General features: G+C 33.1%; 1 protein-coding gene and 1 pseudogene across 2 annotated transcripts; one reads left to right on the plus strand and one right to left on the minus strand.

Annotated features, from left to right (window-relative positions):
- Window positions 1–6,587: 6,587 nt before the first annotated feature.
- Window positions 6,588–10,649, plus strand: LOC120206753 (2,3-dimethylmalate lyase-like). Of its 2 annotated transcripts, none has more exons than XM_039206343.1 (9): window positions 6,588–7,140; window positions 7,717–7,928; window positions 8,129–8,410; window positions 8,611–8,733; window positions 8,896–9,046; window positions 9,311–9,528; window positions 9,782–9,818; window positions 9,906–10,066; window positions 10,400–10,649. In XM_039206343.1, exons 1-8 carry the CDS (start codon window positions 6,792–6,794, stop codon window positions 10,022–10,024), a joined length of 1,491 nt encoding a protein of 496 aa, XP_039062274.1. In that variant the 5' UTR covers window positions 6,588–6,791; the 3' UTR covers window positions 10,025–10,066; window positions 10,400–10,649. The 2 variants fall into 2 exon arrangements, with proteins under 2 accessions (XP_039062274.1, XP_039062273.1); XM_039206342.1 differs by having other exon boundaries at window positions 10,404–10,648.
- Window positions 10,650–10,801: 152 nt separating this feature from the next.
- LOC120206754 lies at window positions 10,802–13,371 on the minus strand (annotated as a pseudogene).
- Window positions 13,372–17,291: the final 3,920 nt, after the last annotated feature.

The raw sequence follows: 17,291 nt of genomic DNA on the forward strand, positions 1-17,291 counted from the left end.
CGCTCTTAACACCCTTGACAACAAGCAATCAGGAAACATAATGAGCTGCCAAACCTGTTTTTCGAGCATAGCCAAGTTGAAAGAGTGGAGGTCAAGCAACCCTAACCCTCATTGTCGCTTTGCGTTACAAATAGTCGATCAAGCTATAAGAGGCCATCCTCGTTCTGAGGTTTTACCAGTCCACCAAAATCTCTGCATAACTGGTTTCATCTCATTAAGTAACTGATTAAGGAGAAAATAGCAAGACATTGCATACTAGGGTAAAGCCGGAGCAACCGACTTTAAGAACACCTCTCTCCCTCCATAAGAGAGGAGTCATTTGGTCCATCCTGTGACTCTTGTGACAAACATGTCTCGCAAATAACCAAAAGCTTGGGTTTTATTCTTGTCTATATAAAGAGGAAGACCCAAATAATATCCCAATGAATTAACTGCCTGGATCCCAAACACACTGGTCAATTGTTGACGATGAGCATCAATCATTTTTTGACTAAAATAGATGACAAATTTGTCCATATTCACATGTTGTCCTGAAGAAGAAGCATAGACATTCAGGATCCGTTTAATTTCGATAGCCTCAGATAACGAATTCTTCACGAATACTAAGATGTCATCTATAAATAAAAGGAATGAAACACGAGGGTCAGACTGGCTCACTCGAATTCTTTTTATCTTGCCCTCCCTTTGCGTTTTATGGAACAAAAAAGTTAGTCTTTGTGTGATGAAAAGAAATAGGAACGACGACAACGGATCCCCTTGCCTGAGCCCTCGAGAGGGGGTGAATTCTCTAGTAAGAGATCCATTTACACGAGCTGAAAAAGTGACTGAGGTTACACATCGCATGATAGTATTAACAAACTCATTCTTAAAACCCAATTTCAACATAATAGCCCGTAAAAAACTGTATTCAACACGGCTATAAGCTTTCTCTATAGCGGCGTTTTTTGAGGATAATATAGTACCCCGAAGAAGTTGTAGGCATACCTTAATTACATCCTGTCCCATAACATCCCATTGTAAACAATAAAAACAACCAGGTATTCTATCACGTTCGAGGGATTTCGAGTGATGAATATCATGAAAATTACCTGAAACTTCCTCTATTGTATACGACTGACACAACTCGGTATTCATGTTATTGGTAATTACCTTATTAATGGTCTCAAGTATACTACTATTAGGAGCGAGATTGGAAGTAGTAAATAACTCTTGAAAAGAGTTTACTGCAATTTCCTGTAGATCCACACCTTTAGTTATCCATTGACTTGATGTGTTGAAAAGACCCTTAATCTCGTTCTTTTTTCGACGTTGACTGACACGAGCATGAAAGAAGCTATATTTTGTTTCCCATGAGACAACCAATTAAAATGAGAGCATTGTGCCCAATATTTATCCTCCTTATTAAGCAGAATTTGTAGTTCATACTTCGCATCAAGGAAATATTTCATATCATTTCCATGAAGGCACCACGATAAGCCATCATTAACCTTTTTTCGAAGACAAGCAATACGGGCTTTGGTAGTCTAAAACCTATCAAACTGCCACTCTCTAAGCGTGATACTAACTCTATTTATTTTATCAAGTGCATTGTCGTGTGTGTATTTCCAGTCGTATGGACGCGATCCTTACAAGCTTGTTCATGCGAAAGACGTCTAAAATATATAAATACATATTTTTAAGTTGCAGTGAAACCCTAAGGAACTCGTGAGGGTTTATGTTTTGCGTGGATAAAAAAGTGTAATATTACTCTGAGATCATTTTCGAGATCACATATTGATGTAATAATTCTTGATAAAGAGGATGGTATTGAGATGCACATGTTTTTTTTGGAGCCCCGGAGGAAAACATGCATTCAGAGTCGTGGGATCTTTTGAATAGATTAAACGATACCCCTGATATTACATGGCTTGTGATAGGTGATTTTAACAAGATTATGTTTTCTTTTGAAAAAGGAGGATTAGTTCATCAAGAGAGATAGATGAATTCGATTCATTTTGTGATTGACTTTTGTGGCCTTTCTGACATTGGTTACTCCGGACCATGGTTCACGTGGGAGAGAGGAAATCGGGCAGAAAATAACATTAGGGAGAGACTTGATCGGGGTTTCGCTTGTAACACGTGGAGGTAACTGTTTCCAAATCACACTCTGCGACATCTTTCACATGCATTTTCAAACCAATGCCCCGACTCTTAACTACAGAGGTATGCGATACACCTATTCAGAGATGGCATGTTAAATTTGAAGCGTCTTGGTTGCTCAAAGTATCATGTGAGGACAGTGTTATTCAACTCTGAAATGAGGCTGAAGGTTTAGTTCCCGAAAAACTCAGTCATGTTTGCCAAGGATTAGATAGTTAGTTCAAGAACGTATGCTGAGTGAAATGAATCACAACAGACGATCTAAAAAAATTTGCATAACTTGTTAAGTTAGCTCCAACTTATGAGGTCTTAGGATAAACCATTGATACGAAATTGTAACTTAAGATTGAAGCTCATAAACATGAGCTTTATTGGGAGCAAAGGGCACGTGCTAATTAGCCAAAAGGGGATACCAATACGACCTATTTTCACATATTCACAACTCAAAGGAATAAAAAAACTAGATTAATAGGTTTGTCACAGAAGAGAGGACCACTGTCGAGAGCGAGACTGGTTTAAATGAGGTAGCCAGAAACTACTTCCCAAATTATTTACGTCCATGGTATCTACGGTGGATGATACGATTATGGAAGGAATAGATCGATGTGTAATTGAAGACACAAATCTGCTTAGAGGTTTTTCGTTTGAGGATGTTACACAAGCAGTAAAGTAGATGAGCCCATTAAAAGCTTCGTGGGAGGATGACCTTGGTGTCATTTTTAATCAACGTTTCTAGCACGTTTTTGAGTCGAAAATTGTTGAGTTTTGCATTGGACTCCTTCAGGGTAGGTATGACATAGAACTTTCAACCACATGCATATAGTTCTCCTTCTAAAAGTAGATAATTCGAGCAGTTTCGCCCAATTATCTTGTGTAATATTTTATTCAAGATCACTTCGAAGATGATCGCCAACAGAATGTAAAGTTTTCTGAATGTTTGTATCGATGAAGCTCAAAGTGCGTTCGTTCTAGGAAGGTTAATATCATCGTTGTCTGAGTTACTCCACTCATTTCATAACAAAAGAAAAGGTCAGAAAGGCTATTTTACTCATAAACATGGTATGAGCAAAGCTTATAATGGGGTAGAGAGGCACTTTATTTGGACTAGGATAAAGATTATTCGAAGGTGTGTGAGTACCGTTTCATACTCGATCATTATTAAATAATGTGGCGGGCGATAGTTTTGTTCCAAAATGAGGCCCGAGACAGGGTGACCTTATCCCATATCTTTTCCTCATTTGTAGTGAAGGTTTATCTTTGTTATTTCGTTGGGCGATATCAAGGGGAGATTTTCAAGGAGTCCGAATCAATAGATATGCACCCACAGTTTCCCATCTACTATTACCGATGACTGTCTCATATTTGGGGAGGCTACTTGTAATACCCAAAAATTTTATTTGTGATTGAAGTGTAAATTTTGAAAGTTTGGGGACTAAAGTATAAAGTTATAAAAGTATAAAGACTAACAATGTAAATTTTCAAAAATTATATTTTGGATTTGTAAATTAGTAGTTCAACCCAATACAATTATTTTAGTGGTTTCAGATTTTTTATCTGGAGTTTGTATAAAAGTCTATTAAAGGATAAAATTCAGTATATTATTCGAATAACTGACTCGAATTGGAAGTTTATAAAAATTTACAGAAAAATTATATGGATATTTTAGATAGAGAAATTTAAGCTGGATCGGTGGAATTTGGTGAGAATTACACTATAAAGTGATATAGTGCAATTTAGTGACTAAAATAAAATTTTGAAAAATTAGAGGGTCAAAAAGAAAATTTGAGATATAAGATTTTTACATATATTTAATAATATTAAAATAGAGATAATGGAGTGGTATGGTTTTAATTTTGGGAATTCATTAATAGCAATTTGGGTTTTTGGTCCAAAATGAATAAATTTTTTATTGGTTTTAAAAGTCAAAATCGGGGAGAATTTTTTTCAGAAATTTCGGGAGTCTCTTCTTCTCCGGCAGATTGCTGAAAACTCATAATCAAGGTGAGCAATTTCTTTTCTTTTCCATTTTTGATTAATTTTAGTAAGATTTTAGGCTAAAGTGTGAAATAAGAAAATAATCCCCATTAAATTCTCTACAATTTGGTGTAATTATTTCTTGGTTTCATGCTATATGGTGAAAGTTGTGATTTTGGTGGATGAATGGGAGTTGAGAATTTGATGAAATTAAGTTAGATTTTGATATTAGGAGTGTCGTATGGTTATAATTAAGCGTGAAAGTTGAATAAAAATTGTTGGAGGGATTGGTCTGGTGATTTGGCCATTGATGGATATATTAGGAACTTGGTTGAATTTGATTTTTTTTTTGCCTTGAATTTGATTGATAATGATTAGAATTGATTGGAAATGAGTTTTACTTGATGAAACAAGTTTGAAACAAGTTGGAGACTATTAGGAGCCTATTTTGCATGACTTGAGAAATTAAACCATAATTATGTAATTGTTGGAAATTACTGTATTGTGTTGAAGGTGACTGTGTCGATGATGTTAGGATATTCAATTGATTCATTTGAGTTCAGTTGATAAGCTAATAAAAGTGAGTGAACAAGTTAAGAATGCAAATTAGTGAAATCAGTTTAAATTGATAATATGGCCAGTAACTTTAGAAAATCACTATAAATTCTACAAGAATAAATAAAAGACGTTTTTTATATCGTTGATTCGTAAATCAGTCTAGTTTTGTTTAAAACAAACGGATAGTGATTTAGAGGTGTATACAAAATTTAATCGGTGATAGGTCATAAACTTGGGCAGCAGATTCTGGTCCAAACAGATTCTGTAAGCTAGATTGAAAATTTTTCCATAAAATGTACAAGTTGTATTAAAAGAAGTGTCTTATATGATTAGATTTGTATTCGAGTCTAGTTTTTAATGGGACAAACAGAATAATCTTAAGCGCATATATTAATACAGAAAAAATACTTCTTTGAGGTTAATACAAACTACCAGTATATGAAATGGTGGTAAATTATGCATTTTGTGATTTTTTATGTTATAAACTATTTTAATTGGTTGAAATGAGCCAATTCTATTATCTTATCATGAAAATTATGATAATTTCATGGAAATGTTGCTTAGAGGATGAATTTATGTTTGAATCAAAATAGAAACTATGTTAGGAAAACTTAAAATTATTGCACCAAAGGAAAGAAATAAGGAAAAATTGTGGTAAAAGTTTACAAGGTTTAGAAATTATGAATGGGTGATTCTATATGATTAGAATATGAATTGGGCCAATTTGGAAAATGTTAAAAGTATAAGGATCTAATAGCATAAATTGATAAATATGAGGATTAACGTGTAATTGTTTAATAATTGATGTATTAGGATGAGACTAAAAGTTCGAGTGCTAAATTTGATGTCTAGATGGTGAATTGGAATATTTGTGAATTTTGGATTAAATGACAAGAAGGACTATATTAAACAAAATTGAAAAGTTGAATTGAAAATTTAAAAGAATTTAACTTATGGTTGAAATTATGATATTATGAATTTAGAATCAAATTTGGAAGAATATATAAGCTAAAGAACTAAATTATAAATATGGAGAAATTAGGGATTAAAGTAGAAATTGAGTATGAGATGACGTGTAAAGTCTAAATAATTATTAGATGGACTTGAATATTTAAATTGGGATTTGGTTTAATGTGAAAAGTTGTATAAGGTAGAGATCAAATTTATAAGTTTTAAGAAAGTTGGTGGTGAAACAACAATTGGGTAAAGTTAATGTATTACATTTAATATAATGTGAAAATAGTTGATATGAATTTAAATTGAATATTAAGGAACTAATTTACATATATACTAAATATTGGATTTATAATTGAAAGAAAAATTTATTAGTGGTTAAATGTGAAATGCTGAAAAATCAAGTGAATGATTATAAAAATTAACGTTAATATTGATTTGGTAAAAGAAATTAGTATAGAATATTTATTAATAATATTTTTAAAACATTTATATAAACATGAATTATTAAGTTAATTAAAATATTAATAAATGTTAAAAAAATGTATGAAATTAATAATTATTCTTTAAATGTTTTATATTAATAAAGGTATAAGACATAAATAAAAGTTTAATGTATAAGGCATGAGAGTTAATGATGCAAAAGATAGAATCAACAAGTACAGATCACTCATATAATTTATGTATATATGTCGTGCATGAAGTAAAATGATAATTGAATAAATACAAATAACTCATATATATATATATATATAGAGAGAGAGAGAGAGAGAGAGAGAGAGAGAGAGAGAGAGAGAGAGAGAGAGAGAGAGAGAGAGAGAGGAGAGAGAGAGAGAGAGAGAGAGAGAGAGAGAGAGAGAGAGAGAGAGAGAGAGAGAGAGAGAGAGAGAGAGAGAGAGAGAGAGAGAGAGAGAGAGAGAGAGAGAGAGAGAGAGAGAGAGAGAGAGAGAGAGAGAGGGGGGAGAGAGAGAGAAAAAAGTAATATTCGATTGCGAATTATATACGATATTTTAGTCATCAAATCGCCATTGGCAAATTTAGTATTTAGTTATTTTCGCTGAAGAAAATTCCTTGACTATAAACTGCCTTTTCAATGTGTCATCACCAGAACGAAAAAGCGAAGAGAGCTCAGTGAAAATTCCAGGGTTTTTTTTCAGTATTCAAGTATGAACCCATCATCATCATTATCATCAGTGATTACCAGAGATCAAACCCTCTCTCTTTTCAGCCACCCTTTCCCACAATCTCAATCTTCCCCTCTTTCAAATTCCAGAAATGGTTCCTTTGTGTGTCCCATCATCAACACCCACAGAAGAAAGCCAAAGACCCACACTTTGTTCACATCTCCTAAGCGATTCCGAGCCATCTCTTGTTGTTTAGGCGACAGTAGATCGCCTGCAAAGTCACTTCGACAGATTCTGGAATCGCCTGGGGTTCATCAAGGCCCTGCTTGTTTTGATGGTCTCAGTGCTAAGCTTGTTGAAAGAGCTGGGTTTCGGTATTGTTTCACCAGTGGTAATCTTTTCTTTCACTTTCCCTTTGTTTCTTTTCATTGATTTATGAATTCCGAGATTTGGGTTTCCTTCAGCTGGAGTTGTTGGATCTGAAAACTTCAATCTTTTCTGTTTATTGATTGGTAAACTGCTGGTGTTTTGATTTGGGTTTCTTTTGTTTTGATGATTCATGCAGTTTTGCCTTGGAGTTTATAATTAGGGGCGAAAATGAGCCGAGCTTAGACGAATTTGTTTGTTGATTTTTAAGGCAATCATGTTCTGTTTTGTTTCCCTTAAATTAATTGGACTTAATTTGAGAACAATATATTAATTCAGTGGGTTTTTTTATCATAAAAACTTAGTAATTACTGTAATTTTGGTCCTTTTGTTCTTACCACCTGTTGGTTTCATTGTAGAACACTACTATTTTTGTTTCTTTGAATTTATCCCTTTCAGCTTGATCCATTTCCATTTTCCAGAATCAAAATCCGAAATGTGTATTATTACACGTATGTATTTGTTTAACGATTTTCGCTATCTTGTTGCTCAACTGTCTCGAGATGCTTTCTGCATTAACATCCTTTGCTGCCATCGTTAGGATTTTCCATTTCTGCTGCTCGTCTGGGATTACCGGACACGGGATTTATTTCCTATGGAGAAATGGTTGATCAGGGCCAACAAATCACCCAGGCCGTGTCGATTCCTGTTATTGGAGATGGCGATAATGGATATGGAAATGCGATGAATGTGAAGAGAACTGTTAAAGGATACATAAGAGCCGGCTTTGCCGGGATCATTCTCGAAGATCAGGTTCATGTTCTGAGCCAAAAAGAAAAAATGAAAAGAAAATCATCTTTTCAAATACTTTTGTTTCTGTATTGACATTACATGAACACTGCATTTCCGTAAACAATGTTTATGGTCCTCTAAGCAGTTTTCTATATAATCTTTGAATTGCTTATTTGGTTGTTCATATTTGAGGCTCGGGTTTTATAAAAATTCACTGTTAGGTGTCTCCGAAAGCATGTGGTCACACACAAGGCAGGAAGGTGGTATCCAGAGAGGAAGCCATTATGAGAATTAAAGCAGCAGTTGACGCTCGCAAAGAGAGTGGCTCGGACATTGTTATCGTGGCACGGACGGATTCTCGTCAAGCGCTGTCTTTAGAGGAGTCACTCTGGAGATCAAGGGCTTTTTCCGATGCCGGAGCAGATGTCCTTTTTATTGATGCACTAGCTTCTAAAGAAGAAATGAAAACCTTTTGTGAAGTTTCTCCGTTAGTTCCAAAAATGGTATAGTATGTTCTTTTCAAACTATTCAAAGATAGAACACTGAAGAAACATAACTTTATCTAGTGGTAGGCCAGTAGTTTCCTTTTGTTGCTTAAACATTTAACATCTCGGTAGGCTTTCCGATATGAATTTGGAAAGTAATTGTTCTAGCATAGGACCTTCCGAATGAGAATTGATGCAGGTTTTGCACTCCTATGTAGGGTAATATGCTTGAAGGTGGGGGGAAAACACCAATACTCACTCCGCTTGAACTCGAAGAAATCGGATATAAACTTGTGGCATATCCGCTCTCCTTGATTGGAGTATCTATCCAAGCAATGCAGGTTTTGTATCTTCACTTCGTTCATGTGTTCAAAAGCGCACTTTTTTCTTTTTTGAAGATTCAAAAGCTCACTTAATCTTATTATGGGGGGCACTTCGTTCTCTTATGATTCAATTGTTAATACGATATTGCTTCTCAAAAGCCAACCTCCACAAATTTGCAGGATTCGCTGAATGCCCTCAAAGGTGGTCGTATTCCGCCTCCGGGGAGCATGCCATCTTTCGAAGAAATCAAGGAAATCTTAGGTTTCAATAAATACTATGAGGAAGAAAAAATATATGCTGCCAGCAATTATCGGCTATATGGAGACAGAGGTGGGTGAGATTTAGGACTCAAGGGTCCAAATTGAACTTAAAACCTATGCTACTCAGATTCAGTGCGAGTGTCGGTTATGGAGTATGTGCTCGGCATGGGAGTTTTCAATTTTTTTCCATATTTTTGGATATCTGAAAATTTGTATTTGTCCTGCCTTCTTTGTTACTATAAGTTGCTGACATTGCCGACTCCCAAATTAAACCCTTAAGTCTTTAATATTGTTGCCTTGTCTTCCTAATCCTATAACCATGGTTTATGTTCAGTGAGCAGTAATGCATACAGTATAGAACGGGTTCGAGATGAGTCGGAACAAAGAGGTCAAAGTCCTCAAGATCCAGTTGTCGAGGTGATAACTCCTGATGTATACAGTAACTATCGTGCAGATGGTTCAAGGGATCCTTTTGCTAGGATCTGGTCTCGGTCATTGAGAATCAAGATTACCGGAAGAGACGGAATCGAGAGACTGGACGTTAGAGTTCCTGTAAGTCTTCTGCTTCAAGCGAAGGTGCCTTATTAAATAGATTGCTTATCATTTCATTAACTGAACATGCCCGTATGCCAATCATAATTTCCAGTAAGTGCTTCTTCTATTGTTGAAATTCATTCGGGTGTTTAATATGTGATACGGATTAGATAGTTTGGTCCAGCCATTTAGTTTTCTTTAACTCTTTAGCGAAAATCCATTGCGAAGATATTCTTCTGCCGTTTAAGTTATTCATTCGGTTTTTCCTCAGGCCGGGTTTTTGGAAGGAATAACAAATATCGTTCCGGGTATGGTATTGTTTTACGATCTTAATCTACCATGACCATGTTTCTTGAATATTTAACCGCGAAGATTTTGATTTCCTTTCTTGACAGCTTTGGGGGGCATAAACATCAAGGAATTGTTGGACGATGCCGCCGAAGAAGTTGGTGGGAAGCTGTTGTTGGATTTTAACGATACAATGGGTGACAGAATTCAAGTCTTTCTCGAATGAAACCCCATTGTAGTCGAGCTTTTCAAGACTCGAAAGTGGAAGGTAAGTTTTTAACGTTATTCGATATTTGCTTCAACGATGTTAGGCCTGAAATGGAGAGGTTAGTTCTTTATCGAACCTTTCTCCGATCTTTAATGGCTTGTTTATGCCTGAAATCGAGGAGTTTTAGTTCTAACTCGGAACTTCCTCCCATCTTTGGTTAATCTGCTGAGGCTGCATCAGCCGGTGAATGCAAATATAAAATGGTAGAAAAATGGCAAACTAGACATAACATCAGCTTTATATAATCACCTTTAAAGTCGACTTCCAACCGATTTGAAACTCGAATTCTAAATGTCAACACGTTTGCAGTTAATAATTCGATTTCTTTCACAGGTAGTTTTTGGTTATATCGGAAAATTGTGGGTGCGATCGCACACGTGGCTGGTGGAACGCCGGCAGATTCATACCCTGATTTCAAGCTTCCTTAGAATTCTTAAGTTTTGAAAAAGATTCATACCCTGATTTCAAGTTTCCTTAGAATTCTTAAGTTTTGAAAAACATGTTGGAACAGAAACAAACTGATAAAACCTCAGTATAACACCAAAATAAGGCATGGAATTTACAACATCTTGTATTCTTTATATACAGTTTCTTACATACTTTTTCAGTGCCTCAAGTTTCAACTAAACTACTACGTAACAGCTGCAACAAGTTGGTCACCGGCAATGACATATTGACGACATATTGCCGGAACGAAAGCTTAATTATTAGATGCAACCACTCAACTGTATAACATTGTGGACAAAATTTGAATGAATAGTTCGAACCCCAAGAATGGGGAGCAGGATAGGATGCTGTATATAGTTGTATTATTCGAGCCAAATTAGTTTACATATGGGCATCTGTATGTGAAACGAGTAAACCTGGACGGATTCTCAACTAGGGGGACTGCCTCGCCTTTGGCTCGATGGGAGGCTTCTAAGCACTCCTTAGCCCGATGAACCTTTGACTGAAGGTAGAAGCACCCGACCTTGGCGTTCTTCTCGAATAAATGGCCATACTTCTGCAATATAGTGGAAGAAGCTTTCAAGGTTATTTGAGACGAAAGCAACTGAAAGGGAAAACGAAAAGAGATGCTTAGTATACTAGCCTTCATTATCTCCTCCCAAGCTGCATCCTCGCTTACACCAAGAATCTGCCTAGCTTCTTGCACTGTCATGACTCTACCAGCTCAACGGGCGGCATTCTGTAGCGTTTCATGAGTAACACCAGATTTTGCAGCATCTGCGATAACTTACTGTTCAAAAGATTGATACATATGAAACAAACACAATAGCTGCCACTATAAAAACATTACTAATCGCCTCATTGTCGCTCACGGCGAGTTTGGCAATAGGAAGGCAACAATCTAGTTGCAGATACCGACTAAACAAAATTGCAGTGTATCGATCTCTCAAATAAAAGAACATCACTGCTGCTATTTTATTACAATAGGATGCTGGCTTTGGAACTAAACCAAATTTCTCAAGAAAGCATATATATCAGCATATGTCAAAAAGGAAAATAAGAATCGGTTTAGTTCATCATGTAAATTTCCCGACAACGGTGATTATATCGCACAATTGTATTACTATTTCTAAGATAAAATCTTCATAACAATCAATAAAAACAGGTTCCTATTTTCAAAGCAAAGTAAAAAAAAATGATAGCAAACTTGCAGTGGATTGGGTTAAGAATCCTGATAACTGTCCTGCAGTTTTTCTTGATTTAGCCAAAGAAATTGCTGCTATGATAAGAGTTTTTGAGGGTGCTATCAGATGGGTGGACAGAACAGCTAATATAGAAGCTGATACCTTAGCCAAGGCTGGTATTGGGTAGTGTTTGTTTGTTGGGTTTTGATGTTTTTTATTTAAGTGTTAGATGTGTTATTTGGAGTGTTTCGGGTTGTTTTTGTAGGGGGATCGGCTGTTTTAAACATTATGTAATCTCTCAATTATTAATGAAATTTGAGACACTCTTTTTCTCCTTCCGCTGATTAAAGAATACCAATTAGTGTTCCATTAATCATGAAGGGGGTTTTTTAACGAGGCCTCCACTTCCTATAAAAAAAAGCAAGTAAAAAACACGAAATAACAGTAGAGTAATACTGAACTAACTTGAAAGTGCTTGACAGTATGCTTGAACAACAGCTCGAGCCAGTATACCCGATCCCATTACAATTAAGTTGGCAAGAATCCTGGCAGCCTGCATAAAAGGGCATATGGATAAGTGAAAAATAATGATCATATCATCACAGCAAAGTATCATAATTACAATTTACACTCATCTATAGCTACCATATCTATCTTTGATCAATGTTCTTATCAGCAAGAAGACAGTATTTCAAAATCTGAGAATTCTTGATATTGTAATCAAAACAAAAGGGAAACGGAGGCAGCTCCAACAAAGCTTACTGCAAACTTCATAACTCTTGCAAACAGTTCAATGTTATATCGAATCACGATACCGATAAGAAACGTAAGTTAGTGATAATAATTTAAATTCATCACCTTCGAATATATCATGACCAAAAACATGCAAAAGAAGCCAACATTTGATAAATGAAAAACATAAAATCAATGAAGTTACAATCATTCTCATATACAATTTACATTCTTCTCATTAAAATCAATATGAAAAATAATAGTCGAAGATATGAACTTTGATTCATTTCCCTCCGATCCAATCACAACCAAAATTATGCCAACAAAGTCAAGATGCAACAACAGAAAAGCAGCTAAAAACAGAAACATTTAATCCCTCTAACAAAAAAATTGAGATAAAAAATGTAAAGAAATAGAGGTATTAACCCATTATGCGACTTAAACCAACTTTACCAGACGATTCAGATTTTGATTTCACAGAGAACAAGAATCCAAAATCCTTAAAAAATACATTAGCCGCTTGAAAAATCAAAAACCCAAATTTAAATTGACCTAAAAAGGAAGTAAAAAGTTGAACCAGATCAAGTTAACTTAAAATTTGGAAGATTATATCTGAACTCTAAAGGTTTGTAACAAAGTATTAAACAATATATCATTGCTGACTACCAAACCCTGAATCACCTAAAAATTCACTAAGCAACCTAAACAACCCAAATTAGCATTGAGAAACAATTAATTTTATCGAAATTTAATAACAATTCATCGTAATAAATAAAAAATTCATGCAACTGAATTGGGAAAATAAATTAGAGAAAGGTAAAGAAAGGACGTACCATGGCGGATCAGAGTTCGATTCAATCAATGCTTTAGATGACAGAAGACGTTCTTCTTTTTCACCCCCAGAGAATAAAAATTCGATTTTGATCGAAACATAATCGAAAATGAAAACGTAAAAATGATCGAGAAAACGAAGGAAAAAAGGTTGGATAAATTTAGTATTTAATATTTCAACTATTAGTTTTCATCAAATTTTATTAACTAAACTTTTATTTTTTTAAAATCATATATAATATTTAGTTTTTGTTTTATTTTAGTATTTCACTGATCATTATTAAAATCTTAACTCGTTTAATATTTAAACTATCAATTTTGGTCCGTTTAAGTGTCTAAAGTTTCAAAAAAATTAAATTTAACTTTAAATTTTTAACAAAAGTACTAAATGAAACGAAAACTAAATTTTAGATATAAGTTTAAAAAAAATAAAAGTTTAGGTACTGAAATAAACTAAACTTGATAGTTTAAATACTAAATACATAGTTTACCCAAAAAAGTTTTAAAAATGTTTATGTTTTTAGGATAAACTATATAAATGTCCATATAACTATAGATTGAGTCGCGAAATGACCATGATTTTCAAATTTATATAAATATAACCACTGAATTATTTTAAATTGTTTCAAAATAGCCATATATCATTAATATTTAACGAAAGTGTTATGTGACAGTTAGTAAAATTGGTATAATTAGGGCACAAGTCCTTGTAAAGTTACATATAAGTGGTGCTGGCATCCTGCTTTGTTTTCTTCCATTTTGGTCACTACTTGTATATGATTTATTTTCTTGGATTTTCATTTAATCCAATTTGATCCTGATTTTGTTTTTAATTTGTCTAATACTTTAATTTGAGTATTAACTTTAAAATCTTTTATTCTAGTCATGTCTTAAATTTGTAGGTTAAATCCCCTAGATTTTAGAATTAATCGATGAGCTGATTTGTTGTCAAGATAATATATATGTTATATAACTTGTTCAAGTTTAGGCGAAAAAATAAAACCAAAATAACTTAATTGCATTTGAACCCGAGATAAGTTAGTAACCAAGCAAAGCCTTAACCATTAGGCTAAATCTAATAAGAATCAATTTAAATATTTTTCATATACTATATATTATAGTTAATGATAGAAATAGACAAGTGAAGACAAAAATCTAATATGATAACACTTAAATTGTTACAAATCTAATATATTATTTATAATTAATTTAAGATTTTAATATTTTTTAAATTAAAATTATTTATTTTATATTTATTTATTAATTATTATAATTTGAATCTTAAATATTTTTCTTATGATTATAATTTGAATATTAAATTATTTTTAATGGTTTCATATATAATCATTAAAAAATAAATATGAAAAACAATAAATTTAGTATAAAATATTGAAATCTTAAATCAATTATAAATAAATGATTTAATTTATTTTAATAATTTAAGTGTTGTCATATTCTCAATTGGCCTAGATGTAAGCTTTCACTTATCCATTTTATTTTTTTATCATTAACTATAATATATATATATATATAATAATAATAATAATAATATAATTGATTCTTAAATATTAGATTTAACTTATTGGTTAAGGCTTGATGGATTACTAAATCATTTTGGGTTCAAATCTAATTAAGTTATTTTAATTTTTTTTCTGATTAAACTTGAACAATTTATATAACATATGTATTATTTAAATAACAAGTGTGAGAATTAGCTCAATGGTTAAGGCATGCACATGTTACCCTTGGGTGTTAAAACTCATATTTATTTATTTTCACTTCAATTCAAAAGGTGACACGTGTCACCTTTTGATTGGATTGAAAATTTATTAAATTAAATTAAAATTAAAAAATCTTCTAATCAGATTGTGCACATGTCACAATTTGATTGGAGAAATAAATTTATTAAATAAAATTGAAATTAGTACCTAATTAAAATTAAGAATTAAAGCTAATTTTGGTGATCAAATTGATTAATTCTAAAATTTAAGATATTTAATATATAAATTTAATACATGACTAGAATAAAAGATTTTAAAGTTAATGTTCAAATTAAGGCATTACACAAATTAAAAACAGAATCAGGATCAAATTGCATTAAATGAAAATCCAAGGAAACAAATCATACACAAGTAGTGACAAAAATAGAAGAAAAAAAGTAGGGTTCCAACGCCATGAATACGTAACATTACAAGGACTCATCCCCTAATTATACTAATTTTATTAACTGTCACGTAGACACTTCAGTTAAGTGTTAACGACAGGTGACTATATTGAAACCATTTAAATAGTTCAGTGGTCATATTGATTCGCATTTGAAAATGGTGGTCATTTCGTGACCCAGCCCATAGTTATGTGGTCATTTATGTGGTTTATCCTATATTTTTTTTTAGACAACCATTTTCTCCTTTACTTTATCAATATAATTATTTTAGCCGTCGGATATTTATTTTATCAAATTAACCCAAATATTATATAACAATACAAATATCTAAATTTTGAGACCTTCGATGTTTCTTAAAATCCTCTCGACATCATTTCTAATATGATCACATAATTTATTAAAGTTAAATGTGTTATTTGATGAGTAACTAAATCTATTTGATTTGTCAACCTACGAATATTTTTTTTCCCGGTTGCCCTTAAGTTTCAAGGTTTCGTTCTGACTAATTTGGACCGACCCGGGTCGCACATCTAGTTTTGGTGGGTGAGTCTCCTAGAGGAGATTTTCTACATACACAAGGACTCAAACCTGAAACCTACGAATATATATTATCACCTTCGGTTTGACATCAGAGGTAGACGGTGATGGATCTAGAAATATTTTTGAGGGTGTACACATATATATTAACAATATAAAATTTTTGAATGAGGTAAACATAAATAAAATGGGTCGTTAATCGGAAAAAAAATTCAGATTTCAAGGTGGGCACGATAAAATTTCAGAATATACACCAATATATGACTAATTGAAGAAAATTTAGATTTTAAAGTGGATACGGACAACCATGAGTGCATTCGCCACTGAAAGTAGAGGTATTATTTAAGTCACATTGTATGGCTAAAAGAATGGATTCTCTCTACTACTATTAATTGTCGTCTTCAACTTATTTTATCTTCCCGTCTCATTTATAGATTGATGGAATATGGTTCTATATCATTTAAATAAAAATTTTCAGGGTGAACATAAATAAAATTTAAAATGAATATTATTATTTTAATATAATATATATTTTAAATTTTACAAATGACGTTACATATCTTATTTATTTAAATAATAACTAAAAGCATAAAAGAACGTATTAAACCCCTTGTTGATCAAATGTTATATATATATTCACACACGAGACGTGAATTTTTTGCTTGAAAAAAGAAAACGAGAAAAAATCATAAACGGTGACGTTTTCGAGGTTTTGTCTTAATAATCGATTCTCTCAAAAGGAAAAATTTTATTATTTTAAATATGGTGGTGGAGGTGAGTGGATCGGTGGTGGTGGGGACTTGTAGTAGTGTGGTGGTGGTCAATGCCTTTGGTGGGGCATGGAGCTTGGCCTTGCATGCCTCAGCACCATATTTGACGTGGTCAAATCCTTTAAGTGTAGCACTGAATTTGCCATTGTTTTTAGTTGTTCCATAAGCTGTGATCTTCTTTTCTGCAACCTTGCAAGTTACTTCCACAAGAGCACCTGCTCAATGTGCAATAATCAAAGGCAACAACCCTATTTATAGCATCATATTGTTGCTAACAAGTAACCCAAAATATGTACGTATTTTATCTTTAGTTATCACATCCACTAATAATCAAAATTTGTATATGAAATTATAATTAATAGATCTGTTCGTGGATCGAAAGAAAAGACTTCGTAAAATATTAAAAGAAAACTAATAAACAACAAACGTAATATATATATATATATATGGGAATTAGCAAATAAATTGAAGTTTGATGCGAGAAAGTTGGAAATGTGCGAGTAGACTGTACTTTCGAGATGTTTCTTGTTGTGTGATTTTTTGGATAGCTCCAGTCATAG

This window comes from Hibiscus syriacus, unplaced genomic scaffold (assembly GCF_006381635.1).
Source record: "Hibiscus syriacus cultivar Baekdansim isolate YM2019G1 unplaced genomic scaffold, ASM638163v2 tig00013960_pilon, whole genome shotgun sequence".
Lineage (NCBI taxonomy): Eukaryota > Viridiplantae > Streptophyta > Magnoliopsida > Malvales > Malvaceae > Hibiscus > Hibiscus syriacus.